Raw genomic sequence first — 13,539 nt, 5'->3', positions numbered from 1 at the left:
TGAGTCCTTTTTTATGTGTGTGTTCTACAGTAAATAAAACCCTCTACAGTGTGTGTCGGCTGACATTCCAGATGGGAGAGGATCCCATGGAAAACAGTGCTGTCTGTCAGCCTCTATCTCCTGATACTATCTCCCCTGTGCGACCTGAGGAGCAGAGTCTAACAATGGTGAGCCTGTCTGCAGCAGAGGTATGTTGTATTTGAGCTGCTCTGAAGATGCAGGCTTTGGAACAGATAAAGACCTGCATGTCTGTGCCTGCCTCTTTACCCGGTCTCTGGCTTTGGAGACTGGAGGGGTCTCAGCTAGGCCCATTAAGAATACCACCCAGAATGGGAAGAAGTGTGCAAAACACACCCTGAGGCCTGCTGTCACTCTATTCAGTGCTCAGAGTGAAATATGTGCCTCTACATTTCTGCCTTTACCTACTGTAACATGGAAAATACAGAGAGGTTTTAAGAGGAGCAACCAGGTTCCATAGCTTAAATACACACATGCTTTAAGAGCGTCTTATTTGAAACAACAAGCACTTAAAGCACCCACCTTAGTAGATTAGCTGTATATGAACCAGACATGCTGTTTTGAAATGATTTAACATTACAAAGAAGATGTCTTGGACACTTTGCTGTGGTTTAAAGGAGGGTGGAAAAAAATATCCCGTTCTTCTGATTTGCTTTTAGGAGAGAGGCGAGGGGATTACAAGAAACAGAAGGTGCACTCATGTGTGTGTAAGGGATTGAGAAAGATCAGGAAAAATACGAAATAAGGAGGAAAAAGGATGTTGGGGCTCCCCCACCGCCTCTGGGGTTGCCCAGTATGTTAATCAGTAACACAAGGTCTCTCCCACCCCAGTTTATTATCACAGGTGCAGACGGTTTGGGGTGACCAGAGGCACAGCACCAGTGCACGTACCCCACTGGTTGCCACCACCGACTTCTTCTCTTTCACTGTTGTCTTCAACCCAAAAACTGTTCCTAACTCCACAATCCTGATACAATCTGATCCCAGAGCTGTTTGGTATCTTTTAATCTACCCTGCTGCCTGACAGACTAGTTCAAAGCTACAATATCTAAGATTAGCATTCAAGAATGAACTAAAACTACCAACAGAGGCAGCAGAATATTACTAGAATAGTTACTAAGTTACTAATTACTCCGGCAATGAATTATGTTATGTGACGATCAGCGTACATTTGTTCGTCTGTCTATGTGACTTTTAGCAATATTACTCACAAATGGACAAGCAGATTTGGATGTAATTTTCAGGGAAGGTCGGAAATGACACAAGGATCAACTGATTAGATACTGGTAGTGATGCGGCTTATAGTCTGGATTTGTTTAAGATTTCTGTATTGCAGATAGCTGCACGGTGTCACTGCAAATACGACTACAGGTGAACACTGCGTCAGATACCTGCTGACAATCACATGATTGCAGTCTTGCTACAAATCAACCGTTGCAGACTTATCAGGACTTATCTGTCGGAAATGCTAGAAGGAACAATAGATGAAATTGTGGGGGTGTTTCTGAGTCCCATCAATTCCTTGCCTGGGGACCAGACAGCCTTTATATTGTGTATTACAAATACACATAAAGTCAGTCTGGAACTGCTCCATCGAACCAAATCTAGCCCAGAGGCGGGACTACCGATCACAGCTTGAATTGGAGAGAGCCAATCAGCGTAACGCATGTGTGACGCAATCACTAAGTGACCTAACAACTGCCTTTCCGCCATGATATTTTGTAGTTTTAACAGCTTCCTTCGCCGTACAGGGGTCCTGAGGAAAATCTAAGCTCTCCCTTTCAACAGTGGAGGGCAGCATTACACATTCTATCGTACAGCCTGCCGGAATTAAAAGAAGAAGAAGAAGAAGTAGTCCAAACAGTTATGGCGACCAGTTTTAAGGACAAATTCAGCCCGTGCAAAACAGAGGAAAGCGCACGAGAGAAACCTCGCTCTGTTGCGGTCGCCATTTTGTTTGTATGCGGGAGGTGCACAGGTGTTAGATGGGTAATCTCGGCCCTGAAGATGACGCATCGTTAACTCCCGCCTCTGGTGCTCTGATTGGTTCGGTCTGATCTGGTCGGAGCTTGACAACCTGTCAAAATGTGTCAATGGAGGAGGGCTAGACCGTATTCCCGTATATCCCTTATAACGGGAATACAAAGTCTAGCTAAGCTAGGCTAATCAATTCCCACCACCCGCTACATATTTAGGTCACGCGAGTCAGTATTTGTACATAACGTACACATGCATAACACACACCTGTGCTCGCGACAAGGTAATTTTTTATTAAAGCTTTAATTCATCTGAAAAAGTATGACTGAGCAGTCTTGGTGGAGCACTGTGCTCTGGGTGCTTTCTTCTTACTAGTTGTGGTGTTGATTTACACCTCTATGCAAGGAAATAAGGAAATACAGAGTTCTTCCAAAACTGAAAATCCTCCTCCCCCTCCTGTCAAAAGTCCCAGAGTCGATCAAGATAATACTGCTATCTTATAAACCGTGTGTGTGGCATCAGCTTGGAGTTTATGCTGTAGCTTTCTTAGCATAGTAGCAAGAGTACAGCCACAGCAAAACCTTATTTTGTTACCTTGAGTTCAACGTGTGGCTGTCGCCATCTTTCTCTTATAAAATTGTATATAATTAGAGTATTTTTACAACCGGAGGAGTCTGCCCCTGCTGGAGAGAATGCAGATTTTGGCCATTTCTGCATTGGCTTCGCTTTTCAGACCCTCGAAGTCACATCATTCTGTTATATACAGTTTATGTTCAGTACAGTAGCTTTATTTGATACAAACAGTTGCTGCCATTTCAGAGATAGCTGAAGAGCTCATTTAGCTAATCAGATACAGATCTTCCAACGGATCAGAACTGCACATCAACACACAGCTCACTTAAATAACATATTAACGCTGTCGGTTGCAGTTAGCTGCGTCTATAAGCGGTTGCTACACAGTGAGTCAGTGGAACATCGTGCTAATGGTTAACTCTTATTTATTTTTATTTCTGTGGCTTTCTGTGGCTTTGCTGGCATGAATAAAAAGAGGTTAGAATTAGCCGTCTGGGCAGAGTTGCTTCTTCTTCTTCCTCTAATGAGGACAACCAGAATGCTATAGTGACTCATTATTGTCTCTTGAGTTACGAGTTGGTATTACAAGAAAGGATCTGTCAGGTGATTAGCATGCAAACCTCTGTAGATATCTCTGCAACACATTACATTGTAACATCCAACATCAAAAATGGTCTTCACATTGTATTGCTTAGTTCTGCAGTTCTACAATTTCATTTAGCAGATGCTTTTATCCAAAGCGATATACATCTGAGAGTAGATAGAACACAAGCAAGGATCTAGAAGACAACTTGGATAAGTGTCATAAAACAAGCTCAGGTGTGATAATAGGACCGTTGTGTCTACAGGCAACTGAAAAAACTTAAATATTGTACCTTTCAGGCTCATCTATTCTCTGTGTTATTTGTGCAGAGGGGAGATGCTACACAGTACCTCATAGTTGTGTTGGTAAACCTTACCTTGGCTCTCATGGCCCGCTCTGCCTCCAGCTCCTCCTCCAGCTCCTCAATGCGAGCCTGAAGAGAGATGGTAAAATGAGTTTGAATGCCTAAAGAAAAAAATACAATCTGCTTTCACTAACCTATAAAATATGACCAGGATATTATCATGTGCTTTCACATTGCCTATATCTTTCTGACAGAGAACAAATGGGGTGTCACCAACGCAGACAGTTTGCTATTTTAGGGCAGCCTTTGTGTGTGGTGAGACTGTCTCATACACTCCACTTTCTCTGGGGATTTGGCATGCCTCGGGCTTTTTTCCTCAGGTAGCAATTTAGAGCAAGAATGTCCCGTAGCCACCGTCATTATCTGGGTTCTGACCCAGGGCTGGGTGTGCTATGTCCGGTCAGTGAGACCAAAAAGCATTTGTGCCATTTTCATGACATTCGAGGAATTTGTGCAAGGTTTTTTTTTCTTTTGTCTCTTAGCTTTAGCTGGAACACAGTGATGTGTCAAGGTTTGAATGTGTGTAGTACATGCACTACTGTAATGGCTATCATTATATCAAACTGTGTAGGCTACATCTGGATTTTACATATCTGGTGATCCATGTTTCCAATATGATGTGGCATTTTGGCCATGTTCTAGATGAAAACTTGTAATCAGTGTAAGACTTTTTCAGATATCTTAAAATGCTTGCATGTACATTGGATACACACAAATAAAAGTAAGTTTTTTCAAAATCTGTGTGAAACAACAGCAGCAATTATAATCTTCTAATGTCACATACCTGTAACTTAAAAGTTCCAAATGGTACATGTAATTTGCTATCACCACCTTTTTTGTCTTTGGTTTCAAGGTAACTTGTTTTACATGTAAAGTAACTGTAGTTGCCGGTAGTGATGTCATTTCTTTGATATTTCCCCACCATAACTCTTCCCATCCAAACAGATTTGTAAACCATGTGTAAAATTATAAATTACATTAAAAAAATCTGTTTATATACCATGTATACCTTATTTACAAGTGTGTAAACCTTCTCCTGTGTTTAAAAGTACTAAGGCCATATCACTGTGTATGACAATTAGTAGTGACTGTCTTTCTATATCTATATATCTTTTAATTAATAAACACTTGATACGTGTCATTCTAGAGTGCTACAGGCCATTAATTAATTCCCTCTGCATGAATGCTGAAAAGGAGGGTTAGAATGATGTTTTTGTAAACAAAAAATGTTTGTAAACAAATGAATCATAGTAAATAATAGCATAGTTAGCAGAAATGTACTGCTTCATGTTGCATTACATGAAACTGCTCTGATTCATTTCAACCATGTCACTTTATATTTTCATATGAGGAAGAAAATATCATATATGTGTATAAAAGATGGAAGTAAATAACATAATGTGTAATATCGTAAATGTGTTTACAAGTAAAAGCCACAAAAACCTAAAAAAAGATTTAACATACAAAACATGCACGTGGCCCATAAAATATGATGCATGTTTGTATGCATACAGATTTTCTCGTAGCTCATATATAAACTCCACACAGACTAATTATTGTAGACCAATTAAATGCTACTTATAAACAAATGTATGTAATTTTCTATCATAAATGTTTCATACTATTAACTTAACTAACATTTTCAGTGCCCTTAAAATGAGCTGCTGACTTCATACAGGTAACACATCCAACTTGATCCACCACAACTTTCAATAATCCTAAAACCATCTGTGTGTATCCGCAGGGTGACTAAGTTCTCCTAATAATTTTTTTTTTGCTGATTTCAGCTCATATTTTCAAAACAATCAGAGTGATCTGGCAGAAATAAATCATCTACACTACATTTCTGCTCCACTAAGCTCTTGACAAAAGCCACATTTTGTACTGCTAATAAAAATTTATTGCCAGCCTCCCAGTGTAGCTGCATCCTACCTAGTTGTGTCATGTTCCGCGCTATCTCCAGTTTCTATCTACGTCTCAGTGTCAGGAAGTGTGTCTGACATGGCGTGTAGCCCGGAGCCACTCGCGGCAACAACACCTCCACCTCACTGAAGTAGTGAAAGTCACAAGCACTGCTACACGGCACCCTACAAAGCTTCCTAAACCAGAAACTATCCAACATCTTAGAGCAAAATAAACACATGGACAGGAGAACGTGTCTTGCACTTGTACCATCTTTGATTCACTAATGCATGCAGAGTTTTCATTTGAAATCTGAGAAAATAAAAAAGAAATTAAACTACAAAACACAGAGACACTGACTTGTTCTACTTACTGTTTGAGAGTTAAGCTTGAACAGAAAGACAGAACTACAAACTCACATGCCAGCGGAGGACCTCTGCAGAGAGAACAGCCATGGTGAGGCAGCAGCAGCCCGACTGACTGAATGACTGACTGACTGACTGTCCCACACACACACACTCAAACACACACACACACTCAGACAAACACACACAGCTTTACTGTTGATCCCCTCCGGCATTTCACTGTCCACACCCCCTCATGCACACACAGCTTCGCTCTCTCTCTCTCTCTCTGACAGTTCCTCACTCACGTATCTGTTTCTTGTTAAATTCCTACTTTCCACAGCCTCAAAGTAAATATTGTGGCTGTAATACAATTGTAGAAAACATATAGTATACTAACAGCGTTAAGAAGTCTGAGTCAGACTGCAAAGATAAATGCAATTTGAACTACTTATCCATGGCAGAAAAAGATTATATGCTGTTTCTGTGCGCTTTTCTAAATGAAATTTACTTGAATTTAAATGGTCCCACACTGACTTCTCCATTTAGGAGCACTCTTGGGGCAATACGGGGGAAATAACAGAATCAGGCCATCATTGCTGAGAATGCTTGCAGGGTTTGATCTCCATAATTGCTTGTGCTTAAGGTTTCTTTTTTCCCCTCTGCACTCTGAAACCATAATAATTTTCCATGAATTGTTATCAGATGTGGCCTCATAGCTGATGTTCCTTGCTTGTGTCAGAAGGGATGTTCAGCAGCGTGGGCAGTTATATCCTGTATATTCCTGCAGCCAAACAACTGGAGGGCCTGCCTCTGTGCCAGAGACAGAATGTATCAGACCCCCTGGTGTCCACCATACTGTCCACACATGCTAACATAATTCAGGTCCTTGCATCGGCGGAGGAATCTACATGCTTTGTTCTTCTAAGTACCTTCAGATGGGAGCGTATGAGTTGAGTAAACAAACAAAGAAACACCACCTCATTCCTGTTCACTATCTGGAAACAAAACAATAAAAATCTATTAAATACAATACTGTGATACAATAGGGTACAATACAATAATACAGTACAATGTAACACAATATATTATGATACATTGCAATATGTTACTATGTGATATTATACAATGCAACACATTACAAGAAGACATGATATTTACTATACATTACCAGATGATACATCACAATATGATATATGACTTTAGTTCACTTGAGTTTTAAATTTCACAGGTAGAACAGATGAGGTTGTACTGCATTACAGTGGGACACTAACTGATTTAAACAACAATTACAAGATCTAAAGGTTCTGATACATTGATATTACTGTATCTTCTTACAAATAAGTATATATAAGGAGAACTTCAAGACTCAGTATTTTCTTTTACCTGCTTCTGAAAACTCACTTTCATTGTAACATTTCCTAAAATCTTTTTTGTTTGTAACCTGTGGGTTCTCTGTGACCTGTGTATCTCTGTTTTTTTTTTTACTCTGTAAGCGGTGATTTTGAATATACTTTATTAATACTATATCTCTATGCTAAGTACATTGGAAAGCACACTCTATTCACCAATGAAAAAAAAGAACACCTTGTCTTATAATTATATATGATTATTGTGAATCTCAGAGTTCCCGCATCTGTATGTCATAATTATGATTATAAGTTTTCAGTAGGCTTAAAGGGCAGGAATCCTTAAGAACTTGCCTGACAGAAAGTTTTTAAGATTATTTCATGATCAAAGTACAGTGCAGTGTAAAAGTATTTGCTCCCCTACAGAAATCTTCTATTTTTGCATATTTTTCACACTTTAATGTTTCAGATCATCACACATTTTTTTAAATGCAGTTTTTAAATGATGATTTTATTTATTAAAGAAAAAAATGCTGTCCAGTCCATCTTGCCCTATGTGAAAAAGTACTTGCCTCCTTAGCTAACAATCTACCGAATGACCAAATTCATTTGGCAATTGGGGTGAATTTCACCAGCTACACCCACATATGGTGACTGCCAGGCTTGCTGAATCCAAACATCACTAAATAGAACCTGTCTGGTATTGTGAGGTAGTGCAAGATCTCAGAAAACAGTCCATGATGCCACATTCTGAAGAGATTCAAGAAGAGATGAGAAACAAAATCATTGACATTTATCAGTCTGGCCTACTGAAATGCTTCCAAGAGGATGTCGATATCTAATCCAGGAGGTCACAAAAGAACCCAAATGAACATCACAGGATCTGAAGACCCCACTAGCCTCAGTTAAGGTCCGTCTACATGATTCCACAACAAGGAAGACACTGGGGAAAATGGCACCCATAGGAGAGTTGCAAGGTCAAAACCACGACTAACCAAAAAGAAGATAAAGGTCTGTCCAGCATTTGGAGAAAAAATATCTAGATGAGCCCCAAGACTTTTGGGATAACACCCTGTGGACTGATGAGTCAAAGGCTGAAGTTTTTGGAAAACATGGGTCCATTACATCTGGTGTAAAGCTAACACTGCATTCCACAAGAAAAAGATCATACCAACATTGAAACATGGTGGTGATTGTGTGATGATTTGAGGACATGGACAACTTGTCATAATTGCTGGAACCATGAATTCTGCTCCGTATCAGAAAATCCTCCTGGAAAATATCTACCATCAGTTCATGACCTAAAGCTCAACACAAATAGCTTATGCAGCATGACAGTGACCAAAAGCACACAGACAAATCCACCTCTGACTGGCTCAAAAAGAACTAAAGTAAGGTTTTGGAGTGGTCAAGTCAAAGTCTGGACTTCAATCTATCTGAGATGCTGTGGCAAGACAATCTTAAAAGGGAAGTTTATGCTTGAAATCTATCTAATGTAGATGAACTAAAATCTGTATTATTAAGTTATTCTGTAGATAAGAGTCAGCCAAAATTCGTCCATGATGATGGAAAAGACTGATCACAAGCTGTAACAAACCTTTTACTGAGCTTGTTGCTGCATCTGGTCACACGAGTGAAGATTTTTAATTTTACTTGTAATTATGATGAAGCGATCTCAAAACTCTAAGATCATGATCAGCTTTCTCATGATGATACATGTTTTATTTTTCTGTTCGAATGTTTTTTAGTAAGAGAACACCCTTTAGCTATGGCTTAGCATAAAAACAGAAAATGGATAGTTCCCTTTTCTAATTTCCAAATTCCAAAGGTATAATTGACACACTATCACTTCTTGCAGAAGGTCTCTCAGGGTAAGAGAAGGAAGCTGCTTGGTGAACTTTCTATCTTGTACACAAGTTAAGAATATATGAGTTGAATTTTTACTGCAACTGCATGTTTTGGGTCCAACTCAACAGAATAACTTTCCATTTAAGAAACAGAGTCTATAATAACTGATGACAGTGTACTTTAGGATCATGCAGGGTAAAGGGTTGCTGTTCCTAGAGAGAGATATTGCTGTCAAATTCTTTGCTATAAGGGCCTCAATGTAAATTCCATTTACCTAAATTTGGTTGAAGTAAAACCAAAAATCTCAGATCTTTCAAAACTTCAAGACATAAGAGCAAGACTGCAGGGCAAGAGATAAGGTAGCGGGAGAAAAAATGAAATGCATAATTTGGATGGGAGACTACCAACACCACTGTGGCATTATCTGATGTTACACCTCCAGCAAAACATCTGATAATAAAACAAACAAACTGCAGGGCCAGACTGAGGTTTATCTCTCCAGATTGTGATGAGCTTTTACAGCACTGTGACTGAGTGTAAACTGCTTTACAGCCATGTCATAAATCAGCTAAAAAGCCTGGGTTTGTCGTAACAAATCAGGACTGCAGGCCTACACTCCCTTCAAGCCAACTGCTTTGAATTACAGAGAGGGAGAGGCAGCTTAATCACTGAGGATAGACAAAGCTCTGTCTTTGAGTCCGCTCAAATTCGTGGACGTATTCAAGCGACATTTACGTCAAAAACCAGACGTAAGTGGGCGAGAGACAGCTGGCCAGCACATCCACCTGCATCTTTATCAGTGGGAGGAGTCCACATGCATGCAGACGCACATATAATAGCCTCATTGTGTGATGAGAATGCCAAAGCTACAGTAAATGTGGAAACATGTCCACCCTCAAAGACACATGGATCGCCTTTCACTTCTCCAATCAGAGACAAAGGCGCTCTTTATTTCCCTGCTGACAAACCCCTGGAAGAAACATCAGGCTCCCAGAGGCATCAGAGGAGGGAGGTAGAACCTGAGCTCAGAAATCACCATCTCTGTGTCTCTATCTCTGATCAGCCTCTCAGCTCAGTGACAGACAAAACACATTATCTGCTGCAACATGCACCAGTGACACAGATAGAGGCTCTCAGACTGGTTTCATACTGTCTGGATGACATACTGAGATGCAGAGGAAAAACCTTAAACTTCACACAGGGGCAGACTAAACACTACAACAAAAAGAGGCCTAAACTCAGTACAATCCAAACAAAAAATGCTGTTTTAATCCTAATTATACAATCATTGTATGCTACAATTGAAGGCATTTAGAGTTTTAATCGTAAAGATGGTGTTTTAAATGGCAGCATCTTTGGTGGTCACTGCTGTGATGATTTTCCATGGCCCTCACCAAAGATTACTTGTTAATGATCACTGTGGCCACTATGGCAGTGACTTTTTCCTTCATTTCTGAGTTGAGGTTCAGTTAAGTGGCACTGTTGTATTCCACAGTTCTGTCAGTCTTTGGATATCTCCACATGTTGAGTTTATAACTGGGGCTTCAGTTATACTCAATACACAAAGACTTTTGTTTCTTCTTTCTCTCCATTTTGTTTGTTTGCTCTAACACAAGCTGCTAATGTTAGCATGCTTGCTAACTGACTTACTACTGACAGTAGCAACTTGAGTCCATAGATATATACAGGCAGATACCACAGACAGGCTTGTGAAACGTCATATTCAAATCACCAAACAACAGGGAGTGACATTTTATCTCGCAATATTTTTGTTTTACGAACACATTAAATTTTGTACATAGGAGGTAGGCTAACCCTTCTCCTAAGTTAGCACAATGTGAATGTCTCATTAGCTAGTAGCAGCTAATTTCAAGAACAAACACTTTACATTTTTAAAAGTAACATATCAATAAGATGCAAAGAATTTTATTGATCAGCTAAGTAATCCTAAATGTAAAGTATATACAGTGGTTCCAGGGTGATTAGATGAAAATTTCAGGTTTTAAGATTGCATCTGGTTTGTCTGGCCGTCTATCCATCTGTTTGTCTGTTTGCAACATTGCTCAAAAGGGACAGACGGATTTCAATGACATTTTCAGAGAAGGTCAGAAATGATGTACGGATCAACTGATTGGATTTTGGCAGTGATGTGGCTGAAAGTCTTGATCCACGGATTTGTTTAAGATCTCTGTATCATTGTGAGATAGTGTCATGGCTTCACTGTAACTATGACTACAAATGAATACTACGTCAGCTACCAGCATTTCTACAAAAAAAATGCTGTATTTCTGACAATGACATATGGGGGAATGAACAACCTTGGTGGAGTACTGCCCTCTCTGAGTGCTTTTCTTGTTTAATCTACATTCAAATTAGATCTACAAAGCCAAATTTAAAAGCTTGTTCTGACTTTTGTAAGGCAGAGGAAGGGACTGCTGCTGCTTTCTTTGCTTTAAAGCAAAGCAGCAAACCCCTAAGCGACTTCACATTTAATTGTATCCAAAGAGCCCAGAGCAACCTCCAAAGAAATTAAAGGTGAACTCCAAGGCCAAGGTACATCAGTGTCAGATCGCACCATTCGTCGTTGTTTGAGCCAAAGTGGACTTCATGGGAGACGACCAAGGAGGACACCACTGCTGAAAAAAACTCATAAAAAAGCGAGACTGGAATTTGCAAAAATGCATGTTGACAAGCCACAAAGCTTCTGGGAGAATGTCCTTTGGACAGATGAGACCAAACTGGAGCTTTTTGGTAAGGCACATCAACTCTATGTTCATAGACTCAAAAACCAAGCATACGAAGAAAAGAACACTGTCCCTACGGTGAAACATGGAGGAGGCTCAGTGATGTTTTGGGGCTGCTTTGCTGCATCTGGCACAGGGTGTCTTGAAAGTGTGCAAGGTACGATGAAATCTGAAGACTATCAAGGCATTCTGGAGAGAAATGTGCTGCCTAGTGTCAGAAAGCTTGGTCTCAGTCGCAGGTCATGGGTAACCTTAGTCTAATAGTACTCCTGTTACTGTATTTGGTTTTAGATATATTTTTTATAACTGACATAACTAACATAGGAGGTAAATCATAAGTACAGATTTATTTTATTTGTTGAGAAAAATAAATCAATATTACAAAGCTGTGAATGCCAAAGAATGTGAACTTCCAGGGTTAGTATTTAGTTTGAAAAGATTTGAATTTGGTGTTTTCAATCAGTGGGATCCTAATCAAGTGTGAGTAGGTGCCCAATCAACAATCAGAGAGTAAAAATAGTCCTGAATTTTCTCCGCTTTTAAACACAAAAGGAAATTGTCACCGTCCCTACTGGTCAACAATGCTGTGCACAGCAGGGCTGCTAAGAGAAAACCCCTGCTCTCCACAAAATACATTGCTGCCCATCTGTAGTTCGCTATTGTTAAACAGTTTTGTGAACCTATGATACCAAAACAGAACTTTTTGGAACCTGATCCCATCTGTGAATCATGGCGGTGCCAATAACATGGTTTGGGCCTGTTTTGCTGCATCAGTGAGGGGCTGCCATTATTGACAGAACAGGTAATTCTGAATTATATTATCATGCAATCAAATAAATATAATAAACTAGTGAATACTAAAGAGAAATGTCAGGACATCTGTCTGTCAATTGAATCACAAGGTCGTGGGTCATGCAGCAAGACAAGAACTCTAGGCACACAAGCTGCTTACTAAAGAATAAAGTTAATGCTTTGGAAAAGGAAAGTCAAAGTCTTGACTTTAATCCAAAAGAAATGTTGTAGAAGGAGCTCAAGCAAGCAGTTCATGTGAGAAAACCCACCATCAACCCAGAGATGAAGGCGTTTTGTACAGAGGAATGGACTGAAACTCCTCCAAACTGCTCCATGCAGTGTTTGCTGCACCACTAGATACTGAAACTACAGCTGCATATACTTTCACCACTCACAGATGTGAACTACGGGATTGTTTTTTTCAGTTAATAAAGTGTAACGTTTCATCTAATTTTTCTTTTTATCTACTTATAGAACTTGTATAAAACTCTTTATATATTTGAGCTCATATTTATGCAGAAGTGTAGACAATTGTTAAAGGTTCACAAACTATAAAGCTGTAGTGATTCAACACAGACTGAAAAAATACTATGTTATATTTACTAAACAAACAGAGTTGACAGATAGCATTACTTTGCTAGCAATATTGTAAAGTTGTGCAGTGGCAAAGCATGGTTTGAGCTAAATGCTAACACTAGCAAAGAACATTCCCACAATGACAATGCTAACACACTGATGACTAGGGGTTATGATGTTTTCTGTATTCTCTGTCTTTTCCTGGAGTGGTACTCAGCTAAAATTACTGCGGAAGCGGATGGAAATGTCATTAATTTTGGATGTGTTTGATAATATTGGAAATTTTTTCTTAAACTTTCCAATAATCCAAAAATACATCCAAAAATGTTGCCATATGTCAACCTTAACCCAAAAATGTGTTCCAAGCCATGACACTGAAAGAAATTTCAGGGAATCAAAGTCATTGTAATTCAATATAGTGGGGCAATATAAACTGGCCAAAGAAAATCATCCACTACTGCTATGCAAA

General features: G+C 39.4%; 1 protein-coding gene across 3 annotated transcripts in view; it reads right to left on the bottom strand.

The window, feature by feature from the left end:
• LOC110952982 (myosin-16) overlaps positions 1-13,539 on the bottom strand; it is a 78,678-nt gene that overhangs the window by 14,740 nt on the left and 50,399 nt on the right. For 2 of the 3 annotated variants that reach the window (XM_051939114.1, XM_051939112.1), the window contains exon 7: positions 3,528-3,584. In XM_051939114.1, coding sequence (XP_051795074.1) covers positions 3,528-3,584 — 57 coding nt within the window. Of the gene's footprint in view, positions 1-3,527; positions 3,585-5,836; positions 6,175-13,539 lie in introns of those variants that run through there. The other variant, XM_051939115.1, reaches the window with a different exon arrangement.

Source organism: Acanthochromis polyacanthus, chromosome 19 (assembly GCF_021347895.1).
Source record: "Acanthochromis polyacanthus isolate Apoly-LR-REF ecotype Palm Island chromosome 19, KAUST_Apoly_ChrSc, whole genome shotgun sequence".
Classification (NCBI taxonomy): Eukaryota; Metazoa; Chordata; class Actinopteri; family Pomacentridae; genus Acanthochromis; species Acanthochromis polyacanthus.
Note: the sequence above shows the minus strand (reverse complement) of the source record. Positions and strands in the feature narration are given on the sequence as shown.